Source organism: Corylus avellana, chromosome ca1 (genome assembly GCF_901000735.1).
Source record: "Corylus avellana chromosome ca1, CavTom2PMs-1.0".
In the NCBI taxonomy this organism is placed as follows: Eukaryota; Viridiplantae; Streptophyta; class Magnoliopsida; order Fagales; family Betulaceae; genus Corylus; species Corylus avellana.
In genome coordinates, this window is record NC_081541.1 from 30,371,287 (window position 1) to 30,386,451 (window position 15,165).

Below are 15,165 nucleotides of genomic sequence, written 5' to 3' on the forward strand. Positions count from 1 at the left end.
TTTGTCTTTTTGTTATTTTTCACAAAAGAAATGCACAAAAAAAAAATATAATTTCAAAACAAAATAAAACAAAAATGCAATGCAAAACGAAAAACAACATGCTCTAGGATATGCAAAGATATGCAAGAAAATCAGTCCTAGGCATGTGGGTGACTCACCTAACATAAGGTGAGATCATCACCACTCCCCCTCAAGGGGTGAATGGTATCATCCTTCCTAACCCAAACTTGAGAAATCTTAGGTTTAGACTTATGACTTTGCTCAAACTTATATAACTTAGATAGCACTTCTCTCATCATTATGACCAAACCCTTACTTTCTTTCTAGAATAGAAATTGTCATTTATATGCACATAAGGTTTCAAATTAAAACAGTGAGGTCGAATGTGACCCACTTTTCAACAGTGATGACATGTAGGGACAAACCTTTGAGAAGGTAATTTCCTAAGAGGATGCACGACTCTAGGTGTAGGGTAAGATGCATGAGGTTCAATGTAGATTTTCTTACCTTGAGGTGTCGGAGCAACTGCTTGCTTTTCTTCACTTGAAGATTCTTTTACTTTCACTGGTTTAACAAAAACAATCTTTAAAGTAGAAGCACGGTTAGAAGACAAAAAAACAGTTTTATCAAATCCTAAGCCAGATCTGTCACTAGAGTGCTTTTGAATATGCAACATTTTATCAAGCTTTTCACTAGAGAATTTACTCAAGTGATTTCTAGATGCAATCAGATCATTTTGAAGGGATTTATTTTTAGCAATTAACACATAATTTTTAGATTTGAGAGTATTACAAACAGCATGTGAATCACTCAAAGATTTCAACAATTTATCCCTTTCAAGCTCAAGATTCTTAAAATCCTTAACAATTTTCAAGTTCGTATTTCTAAGCATAGAAAACTTTTCGATTAAATTGTTAAGGAGTTTTGAAGATCATTAACCCTATTTGATTCATTATCAGAGGCAGACTGAACATTTAATTGATTTGAATCATCAGAATCATAGGATGCAACAAACGCCACATAATTAGGAGTTTCTTCCTCATCAGTGTCACTCGAGGTTATATTGAAAGCTTTTTGACCTTTTGGCTTATTACTCTTGAGGTTAGCACAATCCTTTCGCACATGACCATAGCCAAAACACTCATAACATTTTGGACCACGTGGGTCTCTTTCATTTCTATCTTGAGTACTCTCTTTTTGTTTTTCAAATTTCTTGAAAATTCTATGTTCATTCCTAAAATACCTTCTAGCTATCAAGGCAAGTTCCTCATCATCTGGTGAATCCTCATCATATAACTCATCAGAGTTCTTCCTAAGAGTTCTAAGGGCAATATCCTTATTTTTTCTAAGTTGAGGCAAGGAAAACTCATAAGTTTGAAGAGCACCAACTAACTCTTCTATCCTCATGGTATTAAGATCAGTGCATGACTCAATAGCAGTTACCTTCATTCTGAATTTTTTAGGGAGTGATCTCATAACTTTTCTAATAAGCTTAGTGTCAGAAACTTTCTTTCCTAGATTTATCATGGATTTTCTAATTTCACTAAGTTTACAAAAAAATTCATTGAGTGTCTCATCCTCTAACATTTTAATATCTCAAACTGAGAAATTAACATTTGAAGTTTTGAAGCTTTAACAAAATTAGTTCCTTCATACGTAGTTTTTAGGATCTTCCATGCATCTTTGGCACTATCACAATTTGAAATTTTGCAGAACTCAGTTTGTGAAATTGCCAAGCATAGAGCATTCATAGCTTTGTCATTCGCCATACAAGTTTGTTTTTCAACATTAGACCATTCAGCTATTGGCTTATCTGGAGCTTTAAATCCAGATTCAATGACATGCCAAACGTCTATAGATTTTAAGAAAAATCTCATACGGGACTTCCAATAGCCATAATTTGATCCATCAAAATTAGGCACAATGTTAAGGGTTTGAGACATCTTAAACAAGAAACAAAGATCACACTCAGGAATTTAATCATTCACGGAGTGAACCCGCTTTGATACCAATTGAAAAACTCTAAATAGATAAATATCACAGTTTATGCGGAATTAACAGATATTTATCAAAGCAAACAATCACCAAAATATAAACAATCACACACAAAGATTTTGGTGACGAAGAGGAAACCTTTTAGAAACCGATTTAAAAGGTGATCGGGTGATCAAAATGCGCCTTAAATAACAATAGGAGTGCCAACTATGGGCCAAAATGAAAGCCAACAAAGAGTCGAAAATAAGAGTCAACTATGGGGTAAAATGAGGTTGGTTTTTAAACAATACTACAAAGATCGAAGACATTGGACCAACAAAGGCGGTCGGCGACGGATTAAATAGCAATAGGAAGGTCAACTATGAGCTAAAATTAATGCCAACAAAGGGCTGAAAATAAGAATTAACTATGAGCTAAAATGTGGTTGGATTTTAAACAATACCACAAAGGCCTAATAAATTGAGCCAACAACGGGCCAAAAATCGGTTTGGGTCAACAAATAACCAACAATAAACTAAATAATGATTGGGCCAACAAAGAGCCGAAAGATAGGCAACTTGGCCTCTCTCGAATTTATTTTTCTTCTCGGTTTCGACTTTTCTCTCTTTTTTTCTTTTCTCAAACAAATGATTTACAATACAAATGTCATATAAATAGGGACATGTAGATAATACAAAATGGTATGAGAGATCAAATCAAATCATAATTGAATGTATTCAAATCCGATTTGATCAATTACAATATCAAATCATATCTCACAATAAACTCTAATATTTCTTTGGGGTAAATGTAAGAACCATATACTAATGCGTCTTTTCTTGTCTCTTAGTTTAACGACGGGCCAAACCACTGGTAGTTGATGTTTTCGAACCTAGGTGTTCAGTCTCAGTGGGCCTCCTCAACTCAAGCCCGGCCCACGTGAATATTGGTACATCAAAAGAAGTTACCATTGACTTAGAAGCTGATGATGACTTTTACAAGTTGGGACATTAAGAATAATCTTCCAAAAACACAAGTAATCCTAAACAAAATTTCTGCGAATCCACAGGAAGAATATTTTAGTGTGAGGCTTCTTCAATCGTTCACATGCTTGTTTTCTTGGTGGACCATTTTGGTAGCAAATGATATGCAGTGATGTCTCTCTCGGTCGGTGTACTAGATTGGTCAGCCAAGCCAAACCTTTACGTGCCGGACTAACAAGGTGCAGATGCCATGATTACTTGGCAGTTGGCTCGTTGATTTGGTTAATGCCGCTTACAATTGATAAATACTCCGGTATCTTCCAACAAGTCAATCCTCAAAATCTTGACGGACCCTAAGTTATAGTATTGAAACCACAAGTGAAGGTGAATAATTGGATATGGACGGCTAAATTTTTGACTTGATTTATTTAATTAAATAGATAAAACCACAAGAGAAGGTGAATAATTGGATAAGGGCGGCTAAATTTTTGACTTAATTTGTTTAATTAAATGGATAAGTTATACATATTCATAAAAAGGGAACACTTTTCTTTGTATACAAGTAAAAGAAGTATTTTAACTTTCGGTTGGAGAAAAAGAAAAATGAAAAAAAAAAAGAATTGCAATCTTAAATTAGAGCTGTTTACGACCGAGATCACCAAGCATGACACGTGATTTGAAAGAAGAAAAAACATAGTCCATCACTCCATTGACGAGTGTGACAACCAAGTGCCTCCCCCCAACCGACAGGAAACAACAGTGAAGAACTTTGCAGCAGCGCTCTCCAACTCTCCAACTCAAGAGTTATTCTCTTTTCCTTTTTTTTTTTGGGTGATTGTTGACTTAGGGAAAGATAATTTTATTTTATTTTATTTTTTATTTTCTTATTTTCTAAGGAGCGGTAACAAAATTTTGTTACCAGGGGCGCCGCCCGCCCTATATATATATATATATTCCTCAAAATAATAAGAAAGCTCAAAGCCTCAAAGCTAAAGCGAGAGAGAAATGGGTTATGCTAAGGTACTTCTAGGTGTGCTCCTAGTCTCTGCTCTGGCCACCACATTAACCGCTCAGCCACTGGCACCATTCAAATGCAGCAAAGCGACCGCCAAGTGCACCGCCCTGATCGACTACGTGTCTCCCAGCAATACCACCCTCTCCTCCATCAAAGATCTTTTCCAAGTCAAGAAGCTCCGCAACCTCCTCGGCGCCAACAACTTCCCAAGCACCACCTCAGAAAAGCAGACCATCCGCGCTCACCAGAAGATTCGAATCCCCTTCACCTGCGCCTGCTCCAACGGCACGGGTCTCTCTAACCGCAGCCCCGTCTACACCGTCGGCGGCCGCGATGGGTTGTACCACATCGCCGCCGAGGTGTTTTCTGGACTGGTAATTACGTTAAATCATCCCGTTAAACTTTAATTTTTTAATTTAATATTATTATATTCATCTTAGATAATGGTTTTAATTAATTGATATTTAACAGGTAACATTCCAGGAAATTGCGGCCGTTAATGGGTTGGTTGATGTGAACAAGATTGAGGTGGGGCAGAAGCTGTGGATCCCACTTCCATGCAGCTGTGATGACGTGGATGGGGTCAAGGTCGTCCATTATGGACATCTGGTGGATGGTGGGAGCACGGTGGAGGGCATAGCGGAGCAGTATGGGACGACGTCGTCTACTCTGTTGAGCCTCAATCAGATGACTAATGCTAGCGATCTTAAGGCCGCTCAAGTTCTTGATGTCCCCCTCAAAGGTTCCTTAATGACTATTTTGGAGAAAATTTTCTTTAATCTATTTTAATAAGTGTCAAATGTCATCTAATATGTGAAAAACACATATTTTCTTTAATATTTTTAACAATAATTTATTACTATTCTACTAATTTACTTAAAACCCAAACATTGATTTTAGTTAGTTATATTTGAGATGTATTTTTGTCTTTTTACTTTTTGATGGGATAAATACTAGGGATGCAAAGGCGGTTATGGTTAGCGGTTAGTGGCAATAACCGCTAACCGTAACCGCCTTAGCGGTTAGTAGATTTCACTAACCGCAACCGCTAACCGCCGGTTAGCGGTTAGCGAAATAGATAACCGCCCGCTAACCGCTTTTTTAAAATTGAGCTTTTTGGGCTTATTTTTTTGGGCTTTTTTTTACTCTCATTTTTTTTTCTTGTATTTTTAATATCTTCTTGGACCCAATTGCTATAAAAAGAGCTCATATTGAAAAATCAAAAATATTTGACCCAAAATTTATATTTACTTGTACTTTAAATATTAAATCATAACCAGTTAACTTTTTTTTTAAAAAAAAAAAAAAAAATTCAACACAACATAGAAAAAAAAGTTCAGAATTCAGACAACTGTCACAACATATAAAAAAATATATAAAAAAAGTTCAACACAAAGCATATAAAATAAGTTCAAAAAATGGTTAAATTTCTTTTTCTAAAAAATGTTCAAAAAATACATTAATACTTCAATTGTGATTATAAGTAACACATTGTTGAATCTAATGTCAATTACTTAATTTAATATTATATAATTATATAGTCTCATTAAATTATATCATATGATTCATATGATTAATTATTTAAATTCTTATCATATTTACTTATAATCTTTTTTCTTCGAATTAAACTTAATATCTAATGGTAAATGATAATGTTCAAACTCCTAAATCCTAAATTCTTAAAGTATCTAAATAATGCTTTAATTAAATTGTAGACTTGTAGTTATAAGTAATATATTGTTTAATTCAATTGAATTAATTGTGATTATCATTATACATGAATCATATGATTAACTTGTAGACTTATGACTTGTGAATTATGTCATATTATATATGTATTATTTATTATTATATAATCATATGATTTAATGATCAAGTCATCATGTGATATAATCATATCAATTATAGTGATAATATATAAATTACTAAAATTATAATGATAATACATTAATACTTAAATTGTGTTTATAAGTAACACATTGATCATTGTTTAATCCAATGTCAATTACTTAATTTGATATTATGCGAATCATATCATCATTGTACATTAATAATATGATTCACTTGAAGTCTTGAATAAAGTATTTGAATTGTCATTGAATCATATGATTAAGTATTGATATTATACATTTATATTATTCATATACATATGTAGACTTATATAGACTTATAAGTTTATAACATACATTGGAAATAAGTCTCCAGATATTTAATTGTTGTATTAGTATGAATTGGTATACTTAGGAGTTATGTCATATTATATATGTATAATTTGTTATTATATAATCAAATGATTTAATGATCAATCTCATGTGATATAATTATATAAATTATAGTGATAATATATTAATACTCAAATTGTGATTTAATTATTTTTTTAAAAAAAATTGTGATTTAATGATCAAGTGATTATATGATATAATCATATAAATTATAGTGATAATATATTTAATACTCAAATTGTGATTTAATTATTTTTTAAAAAAATTGTGATTTAATGATCAAGTGATTATGTTATATGTATAAATATTTTTATAATTATAATTATAAAAATATATTATATAAAAAGGCGGTTAGCGGTTACGGTTAGTAGACCCAATAACCGCTAACCGCTAGGCAGTTATAGCGGTTAGGTGGTTAGTTGTTAATGCGGTTAGGCGGTTAGGCGGTTGCCTTTGCACCCCTAATAAATACTCTTTCAATATAACTAATTGGATATTCTTCGGTTCAAATGAACCGGAGATTATCATAATTCTATTAGATGACACTTAACACTTCTTAAGTTGAGTTGAAAGAAATTTTCTCTAAACCAGTTTGAAGGAAACCCTTAATAATATTAGGATAATGATATACTTTACCTTGTTATTATTTGACATAAGATTTAATTTTATTGGATGTAAACTTCCTATATTGTATATGTGGGACTTTTCTTTTGCTTTAATTTTTTGTTTCTTTTATTTTGCCCTGCTTGTCCATAACTTGGGTTATATGATTAATTTGTAAAAACATTTGGGTTGATGGAATAATATCCTCTAAAGTTTTGACTTCATTCATAATCAAGAGACTGGAGTTTGTTATTATAACAAAATAATGTCACAGATATAATTAGGAATTTCTTCAATCCAAACTTCATCTATAACTTGTCTAATTGTTGCTCTTGTCAACCCGTGCGCAATAGAATTTGCATCTCTTCTAATATGGCTAATCTACTAGTTGTGCATAGATTGAGCATTCCTCGAGTGTCTTCTGCTAGTTGTTCATATCTACTCCAGTTTTGTCCCATGAATTTCATTGCCTTCTCTGCAAGAGCTTTATTTTTGAAACTTTTTCCCACAGGCTCCTCACACATGCATTGCACAAGGACATTTCCATAATATTTGTGCAGTATTTTTACTATCTAATTAAACCACCGATAGGGCAAGAAAATTGCTTAACTATACATCTTTTCCGCAGATTATCTTTAGTTGGTAGTGTACGTTGGGATCATTTGTATAAATATTTTGCACATTGGAAATAATCCCATGATCTTTTACTTCGAGAGAATTAGGCTAGATCATGCATAAAAATAAAGCACAAGATAGGTGCACTTACGCGGTCCTTTTAAGTGTATTGATGAACCTTCAAGTTTTCTTTTTGATTGCTAAAGATGAACTTTCTCAATTGCTTGAGAAAACTAGAAGCATAAACTTTGAGAACAACGTGTTCTAAAAATATCAGGATTGAAAGACTTGTTTCTCTCTCTTTCTCCATCATATAGTGTGTTTATGCCTTCACTAGGGACCTCCATCCATCCGCCGCTGTCATCCTCGTGACTCCCATCCACTTTCACCGGTCTTCTCTCTTCCACCTTACGGCTCTACTCTCGGCAGCGATACCACACAGTTCTCCATAACCTACACGTACGTACCACCTCTACCATAGGTCTCTTTCAGCAAATCCATGGTCCCATGGCCCTTTTCCAAAGAGCATTTTTGGTATTTCAGATTTATTAGATTCGGATATGAGTTTCAACAAAACCAGCTGATTCAGTTGGGGTTCAAACTCACCGTCCTAGAAGGAAATCTCACAACTGTTGTACATATTTTACTTCGACATAAAATGGTTTCCATAAAATGATTTTCACATTTTACGGTGTTTACTTCGACGTAAAATAGTGGCCAAGGAAAATATTTTCCTTTTGACTGAAAATTCTTCTTTAATTTTTGGAAAATGGTTTATGGTTTTGAAAACCATAAACCTTTTTCGATTATAAGCATCTCAATCTTAAATTGATGGACCTTGCCAAGACCCGCCCAGAACCTCGCCGGGACTTGCCCGGGACCTGACCGGGACCCACCTGAGACTTGCCCGGGACTTGCCCAGGACCCACCCGGGACTTGACCGGGACCCCGCCGGGACCTACCTAGGACCCGCCCGGGACTTGTCCGGAACTTGATCGGGACTTGATTGGGACCCGCCTGGGACCCACCCGGGACTTGACCAGGACTTGACCGGAACCCGCCCGGGACTCGCTTGGGACCCTGGCGGGACCCACCTAGGACCCGCGCGGGACCTGACCTGGACTTGCCCGGGACCCCAGCAGGACCCGCCCGGGACTTATCCTGGACTTGACTGAGACCCGCTCGGGACTTGATCGGACCTGCCCAGAACCCTCCGGGACTTGACTGAGACCCGCCCGGGACCCTCCGGAACTTGACAGAGACCTGCTCGAGACTTGCCTGGGACCCCGCCGAGACCCGTCCGAGACTTGACCGGACCTGCCCAAGACTCGCCTGGGACTTGCCTGGTCGGGTCCTGGGCGGGTCCCGGTCAAGTCCAGTCGGGGTCCCGAGCGGGTCCCTGGCGGGTCCTGATCAAGTCCCTGCGAGGTCTCGGATAAGTCCCGGGAGGATCCCGGGCAAGTCCCGGGTGGGTCCTGGTCAAGTTCCGGGCAAGTCTTGGCGAGGTCCTGGACAAGTCCCGATCAAGTCCCGGCGGGGTCCCAGGCAGGTCTCTGCGGGGTCTCGAATAAGTCCCGGTGAGGACCTTATTGGAAAAAAATATATAGAAAAAAAAAAAAATTATTTTCCATGTGCACGGTAAACGCCGTAAAATGTTCTCGACAGAAAACATTTTCAAGGAAAGTGACATTCCTGAAAATATTTTTCGATGAAAACCATTTTACGTCGAAGTAAACAGAGCCTTGGTCTTACTAGTTTCCTCGAAGAGAAGTGCTACACATCCCAAATTTTCTTGTTAATTCTCCCGATAGTTTTATCCATCATATGGGGTAACATCTTTCATTGGCTGCATTCCTCCTAGACTTCCACATTTTTGGTCTCCCTCCGAAGCAGTAAGGTGCTAGTTGTCGGTTTAGATTGCATTTTTCTGTTGATTTGCTTGTGTTTGGTTATGTTTTCTGTTGTTGTTGTTATCTGTAACTCTTTAATTTCCAAAGTACTTAAAAAATAAAACTCTTTTACAAGTTCGATACATGTAAGGAAAACACATGATTTAAAGGTTAAAAGTTACTGGAAATAAATGATGCTCAAATGCTTAATTATTTGCAGCTTGTACATCAAGTGTAAGCAGCAACTCCTTGGACTTCCCTTTTCTTGTTGCCAAAGACACTAATTTGTACACTGCTAGAACTTGTATTAAGTGCACATGTGGCCCGGCCAACAACTATACCTCGTAAGTGTGAAATTGAATGGCTCTTAATATTATTTGTGTTTGTTTGTTTGTTTTTTTTTTTTTTCCTTCTTGTTGGTTTTGGTGGCTTCTGCAGTTTCTAAATTCATATGATTTTGGTGAGGCCAGACTACAATGCAAGCCTTCTGGACTAAAACCATTGTCCAACTGGATGACATGCCCTGCCATGCAATGTGAAGGTGAAGGCAATCCATACATTGGCAACGTAACTTCTTCAGGGTGCAGCCAAACAACCTGCGCCTATTCTGGTTACGACAACCAAACCATTTTTACGAGCCTTGTCACAGAGTCCACTTGTCCAGGTTCGGGCAGTTTGCAGTGATTCGATTTTCTATACAAGAAATGATTGGTGTCAATAATTTGCTTATATTTTCCTACAAATTAAAGATTAAAACATTAGATTTGTGGGGTCAATAATTGATTTATATGGAGTCCACAAATTTAATGATTGATTTGTAAGATGAGATATGGAGAAAATATTGACGCCAATCATTTTTTTTTTTTTGTATTTACCTAGATTCGTTAGTGGTTGGTGTATGTGTATCAGTGTATATGTTCCTTCTATGCAATCTGGGTTAAATTTTGATCTCTCCAGGATTAGAAACAACAACCAGTAATCTTGGCTAATTAAGCAGTTGAACTTGAGAAATGAGAATTTGTGTATTTCTTTTGTGATATACAATTATTTATTTATTTATTTATTATTATTATTTTGTGATATGCAATTCTTTCACTTATAAATTAATGATTATATAATTAATTAAACTAGCGCGGTTTTTTTTTTATTATAATTTAAATCTAAAAATATTTTTGCGAAAGCTTACGTATTAGAAAAGAATATCAAAAAATATAAATAGTAATAAAACAGAAAGAAAAGAAAGTTACAAATCGAAGATCGAATTCATTAAATTGAAACAACTGTTGTTTTCTATCTTATGGTAACGGTTGGGTGGATCAAATTAAACTGATATGAAACAATAAAAAACTGTCATAAAATGTTACTTGTTACAGATTTAGCTACCCCAACACCATTTTATATATTATTATTATTGGTGACGTGCCACTTTGAGATTTATTATTTTGAAAAAGGTGTCACCAGCTCATAGGATGATGACACATCATTTAGAAATTAACTTTTATAACAAATATTTGAAATGTTTAACATTTCTCCTAACATTTATTATTGTTATCGGAAGTTATACCGCCGCCATCATTGTCTCCTACTCCACCAGCCGGTAGAAGGTATGGTTCCCATTTTCCTCCTTTATTCTATATTCATATACAAATATAATATGAAAATTAAACATTTCCATAAAAACTTACATTATAAGCCTTGAAGGCCTGAATCTTGCTGTTTTACCAAGCCTAGTATTCCTATCTTCCCGTCTCCCCTCTTCATACTCGTTAATCAAGCATCTGCCCAACAATATTTCCTACAAGGCTACAATACTTCTTTTTATGGTATATAAAGAGAAATGCTACGAGTATCAAAATTTTTTTAATCAAAATATGAAATGGTTTTTTTTACCATTTTATTAGTAAAATGAAAAATAGCTAAGTTATTGTGAGTGCTCTGGTACAAAACTATTTACATATTATGATAAATTTAAAATTTTGAATGCTTTACTGAGACGGATTTGTGGCATTTGCAGGAATATTGCCAGGAACGAAGAGTAACACATCTCGAACAATCAATATAGTTGTGGCAGCTATTGTTTTTGTGGTTTTAATAATCTGTGTCAGTATCTATTTAAGAGTGAAAAAGCGAAGGAAGAAAGTTGAAAGTAAGTTAAATATGGGTTTCTTGTCATATTCATTAAGATTTCAATTTTATAAAATATAAAAATAAATACCTAATCAAACAATGACTTGCGGGGACCCAATCCAGCCACTGTTGAGACATAGTCGAGACTCAATAGGGACTCGTCGGGACCCAACTGGACTACCGTCAAGACTTGGTCGAGATCGCACTTGGACCTGGTCGGGACTCGTGGGACTCGACCAAGTCATCGCTGGACTTAGTCGGGACATTATCATAATTTAAAATATAATATATATACATATTGATTTTATATACGAGCCCAAAAAAAGATGATGTCATTTGGAGAGCCTTTCTCATGATTTCTGTTCCATTAATGATCTTGGAAGAGTATATAATGCAGTAATTAGTGGTGGAGAATCCATATATTAATGTTGTATGCACATAACTTAAAATTACATCAGTCTTCTTTAAGCAATGCATTTATGTATCTAATTCGGATGTTTGGACTTGTTCCTCATATGAAGTTGCGGATGAAGTTATTAGTGCTGAATCATTGCAATTCGACTTTGCTACAATTAGAGTTGCTACAAATAATTTTTCAGATGCAAATAAGCTTGGGCAAGGTGGGTTTGGTGCTGTTTACAAGGTAATTTGGAAGTATCATATAATAAATCACTCTTTGTCATAACAAATTAAGTCCATAAACTTGGATTTTTTTTTTTTTTTTCATATGAAGTGTTACATATTTGCACATAATATATTCAATATGCTTTTCTTCAGGGTATACTACCAAATGGACATGAAATAGCTGTGAAAAGGTTGTCTAGTGGTTCTAGACAAGGCAATCAAGAATTTAAGAATGAGGCCTTCATAGTGGCTAAGCTTCAACATCGTAATTTAATTAGGCTCTTAGGTTTCTGCTTGGAAAGAAATGAAAGGCTTCTCATCTATGAGCTCATGCCTAATGCAAGCCTCGATCACTTCCTATTTGGTATGGTTACAATACTTTTGCTTAAATGTTGGATTCTACTAGTAATGTTTTATAGTAATGCTATATAATACACCTATATTACACCCCTATGTTGATGTGGCATTGCCAATTTACCAGCGGAATTTTTTTCTTTCTTTAAACAAAGGTGGGTCTAAAGGTGGATTGACAATGTCATGTCAACATAGTAGAATAATGGTGTGGTATACAACATTATTCAATGTTTTTATTTTAGATTGCGTGTCTCGTTGAACAAAATTGGATATATCTTTATTCACTAGATTGATAAACTTGAAGGAATATGTAGATCCAAATAAACGTTTACATTTGGATTGGGAGAAGCGCCACAAAATCCTAATAGGCATTGCTCGAGGGCTTCTTTATCTTCATGAAGATTCTCAATTTCGTATTATACATCGTGATATCAAAGCTGGTAATATTCTATTAGATTCAGAGATGAATCCCAAAATTTCAGATTTTGGCATGGCTAAATTGTTTGCACTAGATCAAACTCATGGAAATACGAGAAGAATCGCTGGAACTTAGTGAGTATCCTAACAAAATCTAAACAAAATTAACTATAAGATTGCATGCATGCTTTGTATTAATAAGATCTGTTATATATATATTTTGTAAGTATATTATTTGTTATATGAGTAATTTTATTTTGTTGGAAGATGGAAATCCTATCAAATATTTTATTGTCTGCTATATACTAGAATCAATCAAGAGAATTTGCAAAAATATTCTTAAAAGATCTATTTCCATTCAAATAACAATGCAATTACTGTATACTCTTGCAGTGGATATATGGCTCCAGAGTACGCAATGCATGGACTCTTCTCAGTAAAATCTGATGTTTTCAGCTATGGTGTATTAGTTTTGGAGATGATGTCTGGGCAGAAAAGTAGTTATTTCCGTTTAAGAGGAAATGTAGAAGATCTTCTCAGCTTTGTAAGTACAATTATCTGTGGGTAAATTGTTAATGCACAAGACATTGATAGATAAAACAAATTTTTTTCCATTGATATAATGCTTGCCCATGTATCTTGAAGGCATGGCGAAATTGGAGGGAAGGCATGTCATCAAATCTTATTGATCCTACATTGAGAGCTAGTTCAACATATGAAATAATGCGATGCATTCACATAGGATTGCTATGTGTTCAAGAAAATGTAGCTGACAGACCAACTATAGCTTTAGTCATTTTAATGCTTAATAATCATATCACTTTATCGGTGCCTTCACGGCCTGCATTTTTTATGCACAACACCATTGAATCAAACATATCACCAGACGGATTCTTCCAAGCAGCAACAAATGAGGCCTCAATCAGTGAGTTATATCCTCGCTAGTGTTTGATGGAGCTAACATGTAACAAGGCTATGTACCAGAAGATGAGTGTACGTATTCGATTTAAGGCCTATTTGATGTGATTGCCATTCAACATTTGTATATATATGGACCTATTTGGATTTTTTTTATTTTTTTTATTTTATTTTTTTACAAAAATTATTAGAAAAGAATAATATAAAAATAAAGGTTATAGAGAAATTCATTAAATTTCAACACCTGTTGATTTCTGCCCTGTAGTAAAGGTTGGGTGGATCGAATTAAACCAACATTAAACAAAAGAAAAAGTCATAAAATGCTACTTTTTTCCATTTTTTTTTATTTTTGATTTATTTTTTTAATTTTTTGACATGTCTACACAAGGGAAGAGGGATAGGGGGATTCGAATTAGTGACCTCCGCTTCATGAAGCGTGGTTCACAGCCGATTGAGCTATCTTTTATGGACAATAAAATGCCACTTGTTATAGAGTTAACTACCCTAAAACTATTTGGACACAAATTTCCTTCAAACTAGTTTGGAAGAAATTTTCTTCAATTTACTCTAACAAGTGACAAGTGTCATTCAACATATTTGAGTTTCTCAAAAATCAATATTTGGATTAATAGGTTAGTAGAATGACAATAAATGATTATTAAGAATATTAAAGAAAACATGTGAAATGACACTTGACGCTAATTAGAGTATGTTGTAAGCAATTTCCTCCAAATCCAAACTATTTTATATATTAAATTTTAGTTTTTTTCAACCTACTCTTTATTAACCATTGTTTGAAACACTAGTGCAGCATCAACTGTATGCAGAAAGGTCTAAGTGTCAGTTTGGGTGTAAGGATATTGGGTATCTAAGACACTTGATCTTTGTTGCTAGAGTCAAATTAAGCAGATCCTGCCAAGTTACAGATAATGATTGGCTGGACACTCAGAGGATTCCTTGGCCTAACTGCATATTACAGGAAACTTATTAGGAATTGTGTTTCTATAGCTGCACACCCTTAAGTACTGCCCTATTGAAGAAGAATTCAGTTTAGTGTATAAAAGCAGCCAAAGAGGCCTTCTAGAATCTCAAAGCTGCAGTCACCAGTCCACTCATGCTGTCTTCTACCTGTTTTTTTCTAAGGAATTCCTAATTGAATATGATCATTATGTGTTGAGTTGTACTAATATGCAGGAGAACAGACCAGCTGCCAATAGAGCCTAAAATTTCTTTTGGAGCATAAGATTGGTACCCATCATAATAGAAGTCGGTTTCTAAATCGTTACATTATTGAGTATAGAAAGGGTAGAGAAAATTGAGTGGTAGATGATTTATCAAGGAGACTGAGGATGCTGCTCATCCTACCCTTTCCATGACACAAACAAATGGATAACTTGTACGAGTTTGTTGAGAGTTGGCTTTTA

At 34.9% G+C, this 15,165-nt stretch overlaps 2 protein-coding genes across 2 annotated transcripts; both read left to right on the top strand.

The window, feature by feature from the left end:
* Positions 1 to 3,962: 3,962 nt before the first annotated feature.
* LOC132169646 (lysM domain-containing GPI-anchored protein 2-like) lies at positions 3,963 to 9,985 on the top strand. The gene is made up of 4 exons (XM_059580646.1): positions 3,963 to 4,346; positions 4,444 to 4,714; positions 9,522 to 9,645; positions 9,772 to 9,985. The coding sequence occupies exons 1-4, from the start codon at positions 3,963 to 3,965 to the stop codon at positions 9,983 to 9,985; spliced, it is 993 nt and encodes a 330-aa protein (XP_059436629.1).
* An 832-nt stretch (positions 9,986 to 10,817) lies between these two features.
* LOC132169652 (cysteine-rich receptor-like protein kinase 44) lies at positions 10,818 to 13,768 on the top strand. Its single transcript, XM_059580654.1, has 7 exons — positions 10,818 to 10,905; positions 11,316 to 11,447; positions 11,950 to 12,071; positions 12,206 to 12,416; positions 12,721 to 12,958; positions 13,217 to 13,367; positions 13,469 to 13,768. Exons 1-7 carry the CDS (start codon positions 10,818 to 10,820, stop codon positions 13,766 to 13,768), a joined length of 1,242 nt encoding a protein of 413 aa, XP_059436637.1.
* The last annotated feature ends 1,397 nt before the right edge of the window (positions 13,769 to 15,165 follow it).